At 31.6% G+C, this 7,803-nt stretch overlaps 1 protein-coding gene across 3 annotated transcripts in view; it reads right to left on the reverse strand.

Moving 5' to 3' along the window:
• LOC106472868 (SPARC-like) overlaps positions 1-7,803 on the reverse strand; it is a 25,930-nt gene that overhangs the window by 2,613 nt on the left and 15,514 nt on the right. For 2 of the 3 annotated variants that reach the window (XM_013933543.2, XM_022402379.1), the window contains exons 3-9: positions 7,211-7,299; positions 6,692-6,836; positions 4,864-4,881; positions 2,951-3,066; positions 2,027-2,165; positions 842-1,052; positions 339-487 (exon numbers count right to left, since the gene is read on the reverse strand). In XM_013933543.2, the coding sequence (XP_013788997.1) occupies positions 339-487; positions 842-1,052; positions 2,027-2,165; positions 2,951-3,066; positions 4,864-4,881; positions 6,692-6,836; positions 7,211-7,273 (841 nt within the window). In that variant the 5' untranslated portion in view covers positions 7,274-7,299. The remainder of the gene's footprint in view (positions 1-338; positions 488-841; positions 1,053-2,026; positions 2,166-2,950; positions 3,067-4,863; positions 4,882-6,691; positions 6,837-7,210; positions 7,300-7,803) is intronic. The other variant, XM_013933549.2, reaches the window with a different exon arrangement.

Genomic DNA, 7,803 nt, shown 5'->3' on the forward strand with positions numbered 1-7,803 from the left:
GCTCTGCCTACCACGGGTATCGAAACCCGGATTTTAGCGTTGCAATTCCGCAGACATACCGCTGTGCCACTAGGGGGCATTGTGTAGCATATTATTAAGTAGAATTTTCAACACATATTCTTAAGTAGAATGTACAACACCTATTGAAAAAAACTGTAATCACGTTTATGTATTTTTTTTCAATGCTTGATGAGTTATTGGAAAATGTTAGTAAGTCAAGAAGAGAAAACAGAAGAATAAAAAAATAAAGTCGAGATTAAGTATTTGTTCACCGAGAGGAACATTTAAAAAATTTAAAGGATTCATGTTTACGGACAACAATTAGATGTTTTACTTACCTTCTTTCAGACCAAGACAAGTTCCCCATTCGACCAGGGTGATAATATGGTCGCTATCCAAATCACAACTGTCCAAAAAAGGGGCAATACAATGCTCCATGGCCAACAGTGGTGCTCGAATTGGGAATAGCTCATGACGAGAAACAGCTCTAGTGTATAACAGATATTCCACAATTTTTACCACAATTCACTAAACTTTAACGAGAAAAGAAATTATCAAAAGCTAGAAAATTACACTACTGACAGAGTTTTAATGGTTGTGTTGTAGTTTGTATGTAAATTGTTAATAATGAGAACGCATACGAAACTGATAGATGGTATATTATTCAAAAGAAACAGAAAAAAGTAAATATATAAACATGTTCAATATATTTTTACCTTTTTTAAAAAAGACAAATACGATTAACTTGAGTAATTTTGTTTTTAGTCTGTAGTTACCGATATGTATTATGTTTATTTTCATGATATTACCAATATCAGGGGAGAAACACTTCATACATTACCTATCTTCCGGATGAGCATCCAGGTCACAAAACTTCCAAACAATAGCGTTTACCCATTTGAGGGACAGATCTTGCTCTGCCTCCTCTTCTAGTTTCATGTAGTATTTATCAAGCTCATTTCGTCGAGCTAACTCCTGCATCACAGCAAACAGCCACTCACGCATTCTTCGGGGGAAATCTCCCATCTCCTCTTTCGTACAGTCTGGAATTTCTGATTTGAACAGATTCAAACTTAATATTACAAATAATTTTTTTGATCCCAATTACCATATTAATGCAATCACTTTACTTATGCAGGTAATTATAACAGGATGAATGTCCACAAGAACGTTTTGGTTAAGAGACACCAAATTAAAAAGAACTTTCAACTTGTAAATGATTAAAAGATCTATTAATCTAGCATGTATTTTTAACACAAATAGATGTGTTCCACCAATAAACGAGAAGTGGTAGCTGTATATAAGCTCATAACAAAAGGTTAATATTTTAAGTAACTATTAATCTTAAGACTTATTTCCTGCTTAAAGGAACTCTTGCCTATTTTTTTATGCGCCGTAAACGTTGAAAAGTCTATATCAAAACGTAAGATTGTTAAAAACAAGTTGTTGTGATGAATAATTATGTAACTAAAATAATTTTTATCTCACAGCAAAAATTCGATCATGAAAAAAATCATTAAGAGTTTGAAGAATCGATTGGACTTGTTGGTAAAATTAATAAATATTTAAAATTAAATTAAAACATTTAATTTTTTTTGGAAAAAATTAAGACATTGGCTGAAAATATTTTAGATATTTTAAATTAAAAAACTTAGTCAGTTGTAAAGAAAGCATTAAATGTTTAACGATTCAGAAATGCTTCGTCCTGTTCAGCAAAGTTTTAAACGTACGTAAATAAAAATAACAAAAGTAGTTTGTAAGGGTAAGAAAAGAACAAAAGTGGTCGCTATCTCGACCAATCAGGAACCTAGAAAACAAATATAACAAGTGCAACATGAAAAAAGCACACTGGTACAGAAATAAAAAAATCTTAATTTCTCAAAGCTGATCTTTCTAAAGATGTTTTCGTTAATTGCAGTCTTAAAAAAATAAAATTAAAACTACAACCGTAGAAGGTGTTCTCTGTTAAAAAGAATTTTCATTTTTGATTTTTGATCATGGCCTTGGGACAACTGAATGGACATACCTCTACATATTCCGTAATAATTAACATGGACATGGTTGTATTTCTTCTTAAGACATTCTTCACGGTCTTTGTTACATAAACATCTCACACGATAGACTTCACAATCACTGCTCCAAGTCTCGTTATGGTTACTACAGACCTGTAGGTGTTGGTAAAAATAGTGAAATTAGACTATGTGTTTGGATATGGGATATCTGTACTCTCAACCGCAGGTATCGAAACCTGATGTTTTTGAGTTACAAGTCCCTTGAGTTGCTGCTGAGTCACTGGGAGGCAGTCAGTTGGTGAACAATGTGAAACGGATGAAAAGTATTAAAATAACATGAGAAAATTTGCTTTTATCTATTATGAATTTTAAACAATTTCACCCCAATTAATAACATACCATTCTATTGTGCTAATGTTATTTATATTTCTGCTGTATTGTGTGTGTGTGTGTTGTATAGCAAAACCACATCGGGCTATCTGCTGTGTTCACCAAGGGGAATCGAACTCCGGATTTTAGCGTTGTAATTTCTTAGGCTCACCGCTGACCCACCGGGGGACATGTATCATGCGTACTATTATATAATTTTGGAAATTTATTAACCCTCCAACGGCTCAGCGGTAAGTCTAAAGGGTTATAATATTAAGAACCGGGTTTCAATACCCGTGATTAGCATAGAACAGATAGCTCATTTGTACTTAACTACAAACAAACAAATAATCTACCTAAAAAATCATGTTATACAAATCGTTAGTAGTAATCAACATCAGTTTACTGCATTAGAGCGTGCCGAATTGTTTAATACAAATTTCTTCTGTTTTACCAAATGTAACACATTTTTCAGTAGAATTCAAACACGTTCTGAGAATGTTGTATTCTGTTATTTTCTATGTTTGTTTCGTATTTATAATACACAACCGTTGCACTTTGCGTTTTACCTTTCTACGCTCATCTGTCTCAACTGGACACTGGGGGACACAGTCACATATAGGCTCATCTTGGTCATTTAAGGCACAGATACGACCAGCGCCACAGTAGTGTCCAGCACAAGGATCTAAACGTTATAAACAATGTTTGTTACTGACACACAAATAATTGGTTTGCATATTAATACATTCACTTCATCATCAAACCACTCAAGTGTTACTCACAGATTACATTAAAAAACGTTAATATATATATATATATATATGATGTACATTCTCAACATTAGTTTTAAGATATTTACATATAGAAGCATTTGAGCAAAGATGCAGCAAGCTAAATGATCTTAGTTTTAAAAAAAGCAGAAGAGCGTATATGTATGCACTAGTTCGTATTAGCAGTTTAGAGCAGCTTTCCTTAGCAATGCTTTAAGATAGTCTCACAAAATACTTTGTGTGGCGGATTCTGTTTTATGGTTTGAATGGTTTTTATAAACCCATGCTACATTTACTTACAAGTACATTTTGTCCTTTGTACATTTTTTTTTCACATTCTAGCGTGATTTATTTCAGCCTTTTCGGTGTTGGTTAATTTAATGAAAATTTGTTTTCATTATGGTATAACGTATGTTGCATATTTTACGTTAAGTTACATAATAGAGTAGTGAATTTTGGTATGACCCATTGTAAAGTTTCTTTTGTTTTGTTATCACGTTTTTAATGACATTTAAATATCATATTATTGTATTCGTATATGCCAAAAAAAGGTTGTGATTAGGGACAGATTTTTCCAACTGGTAGCACATCCACGGCTCTTCATTCTCAAGCTATGGCTTGACGACAAATAAAATTGGTAGATATGTGGTTTAATTATAGCTCAGTATTGTAGCCCGACTGGATCTCATGTGAACACCATAGGATCCAGGAATATTTTTAATTTTTGTTATGTTCACTAGAAGGTGATTTGAGATGAACATTACGAATTACGTTTAGTTTCTTTACCTCCAATATTGGTAGAGTACAGGGACATTGGTAGTGTACAGGGACAACAAAGCATGCCTCATCTCACATATTTAACAATAGTGAACAGCAAACATCTATCAATTACCAAAGGTTTTGACAAGGAGATAAATAGGATTAAACTTATGATATAGATATCTGAAGCAATAAAAATCCAACTGTACCATCTATGATAATATAAATTGGGCTTCAGTGTAAGTTCAGACACAAAATTAATATCATGGAAACTCTGTGGTAATGCAACCAATAGTTCGTTTGAAATTAATAATAAAGGTAGATGAGTATATCTTGTCCCTAATCACCCTCAATATATTTGGTAAACAAATTAACGTTTAATAAGAATTATTTTTTTCAAAATATTCTTTTATATGACAGAACCTACTACATCTTTTAATGTTCTACTTGGTAATGTTTTAAAGTTGTTGTAGTCATATTATGATTATTGATTTATTTTGCATTAAAAAAACCTTAAATAATGTTTATGCACTGATACTATTGTTTTAATTACTGTGTTACAATTAGTTGAATACCATGCTAATTAGAAGCATAATGTACATCTAGGAGCAATTTTATCTGGAGTGATTAAAATGACAATAATGGGCACCATCTAAACATGTTTGCATTAAATAATATTTACATTATTTATATTCAAATTTATATTTATATCTATTTTTGAATAAAAAAAAAGTACTAACAGTAATAAAATCTACTTTTTCACAACAAACATAATTTTACTTGTAATTTAACGAGTTGTAAATAAAATACTTAAAAATTAAGCAATAAAATCGTTATTTATACCTCTAGTATTTATTATAAAGCAACAAGCAGCTCTTACGAGCACTGCTTTAAAATGTTTTCTGAAGAAGGCAGCGAAGCGTTCTCTAGTGGTCGAAATTAAAATTACTTACGTTTTTTCTCACTTTCCACTGAAATAAATAAAAAATAAAGAAAAACATTTAAACTTATATTCTTGTTACTTTAGATTCTGTATTTAAAATGAAGTATAACTATTAAACATACTTTTGTTACTATTTATTAAATCAGTAGGTTCTATTGGTTGAAAAATATGCTTAAAATTTAGAAAACAAAAGAAGTGTGACACTTGTCAAGTTAGTTTGTTTGTAATTAAGCACAAAGCTGAACAATGTGCTTTCTGTGCTCTGCCCACCACGGGTATCGAAACCCGGATTCTAGCTTTGTAAGTCCGCAGACATACCGCTGTGCCACTGGAGTGTGATACTTGTCAATGAATAATGTTACATAAATAAAATTTTTACTCTGATCCAAAGCGTACCCCAATGGGCGAGCGGTAACTTTATGGACTTACAATGCTAAACTCCGAAGCTCGATTTCCCGTGGTGGATAGAGCGCAGATAGCTTATTGTGTTGCTTTGGACCAAAACAAACAATCTGTGCAAAACATTTTTGATTTAGTAGCCGAATCGACGACTTAAGGAAGTAATATATACTGTGAATTATTCCGACGCTTGGAATCAAATAGTCTTATAATAGGGATACAGACATGATATACTGTATTCCCTTGCATGCATTGTGACCAAATTGTGCATGTCAACGACTTCAAAACATTGGTTATTACGAAATGCCAGCTTTAAACTAGCTAACCCGGATGACACTTGTGTCTTACGTCATGAACCTAATCTAATCAGTAAAATTCAAAGATAGACACAACTGATTTCACAGTACACAATAGATCATAAACAGCTGGGTTAGTTTCAAACAACACGTGAACTAGTTTATTCTAAGTTTTGCACCTTTTTTATTGACATCAAGGATAGTAAAGAGCATTGACGAAATTAACGACAATTAATCATCTTTTCTTAAACCCAGTACATTTTTCTTTATAGCATGTTTGGTTAAGCAGGAATATAAAACACAAGCCACAGTCAAACTTATTGACAGTACATTATCAATAAGATTAAACTATTCATTATGTTTGTGTTAAGGAATCCAATGACTCGTGTCCTTAAGTCGCTTTAAATTCACATACATGTAAATGGTGGAATCCCTCCCGTGCCAAGATGGCACATAGGAACCAGTGCTGAACTCAGGCTTAATTGGAACAAACTGAAAAATCCCCCCCCCCACACACACACACAGTAAAATAGTCTAACAAAGCTATTAGATACAAAACTGGAAAACGAAACTCAATTGTAACAGTCAGTTTCAATGATGGCAAAGATTATTTTTAAAAAACAAAACAAACCTAGACCTGAATTAGAGAATGATATTACTGCAACATAATATAAATCCCATTTTACTTTTACCACGTGGTTATAAAATCAACGAAGGTTTTGAGAAAAATATATTTAAATACTTTATACTTAACTGGATTTGAGTATTTTTAAGGAAGTAATTAGTCGATTCTCCTTGAACCTTGGTATTTTACTTGGGCATTGCTAAAGCATATCTAAAACAGTCATAATTTACTCATAGTTAATGTCATCGAAAAATCACGATGAAACCAATGAGGAAGGAACTAGAATTTGAGATAGAAATCTTTAGCATATTTGGAAACGTTGTACACGTCACACGTGTAAAACTTATCAATCAAATAAACGTATAAAGTTACATATTCATTAAATTGTATTTGCTTCGAGTTACAAGTAAAAATAACTTAATATTAAAAGGTAAAAATAAATTGAAAAATCAGTATTTTATTACAATAATGTTGATCATATAAATAAAATAAACTGTTTGACTTTTCCTGATATTTACCTTTCGGGGTCTTTAGTTCTTCTTCTTCGTCAATGACTTCATTTTTCTGTTCTTTTTCTTCAGCTTCGTCATCAGCAATCAAGTCTAATTCATCTTTCTTATCATCGTCTACATTCTCCTTTTCAATCTCGTCCCTCAACTTTTGCTAGTAACATCACATTGTTTAGCTTTGTTATTTACATTTTAATAATAGAGCACACCTAAATATTAAAAATATTTGAACATAAAAATGTTTGAATCGTTTATATGTTATGAAAGGTACAAGAAGTAAGAGATGTTTTCCTGAGATAATATACGAATTCTCTGTATTAGTTTCCCCTACAAACATGTTTACCAAATAAGGAAATGTTCCTCGCTATTAACTAGTTTTCAACATAAACCTGGTTTACTATGATATACCTACAATTGTTCATGTTCTTGAAAATATTTTAGAGCCAATTGACTGCATTAATTACTCTGTTTTTGACGTTACCCTAAAATATCCGTTTTGAAAGAGGAGACGAGTTTTCTAAAACCTACCTTTTTTGCCAAAGTATCAGTATACAGAATAATGCAGAACAGTAGCACAAGAATAAACTTCATTTTGCTAGTATTCAGTAAGAAAAAACCTAGAAAAACAAACAGAAGTATCCATCAAAACCGTTGTTAGAAAACTGTATTTAGCAGATAAAAAATAACAGTAACAATAAAAGGTAAACATTGACCAAACATTATTTTCCTTTATAGCGATTTAATAACAGAAGTATCCATCAAAACCGTTGTTAGAAAACTGTATTTAGCAGATAAAAAATAACAGTAACAATAAAAGGCAAACATTGACCAAACATTATTTTCCTTTATAGCGATTTAATAACAGAAGTATCCTTCAAAACTGTTGTTACAAAACTGTATTTAGCAGATAAAAAATAATAGTAGCAATAAAAGGCAAGCATTGACCAAACATTATTTTCCTTTATAGCGATTTGATAACAGAAGTATCCTTCAAAACTGTTGCTAGAAAACTGTATTTAGCAGATAAAAAAATAATAGCAACAATAAAAGGCAAACATTGACCAAACATTATTTTCCTTTATAGCGAGTTAATAACAGAAGTATCAATCAAAACCGTTGTT

The sequence above is a fragment of the Limulus polyphemus genome, unplaced genomic scaffold (assembly GCF_000517525.1).
Source record: "Limulus polyphemus unplaced genomic scaffold, Limulus_polyphemus-2.1.2 Scaffold124, whole genome shotgun sequence".
In the NCBI taxonomy this organism is placed as follows: Eukaryota; Metazoa; Arthropoda; class Merostomata; order Xiphosura; family Limulidae; genus Limulus; species Limulus polyphemus.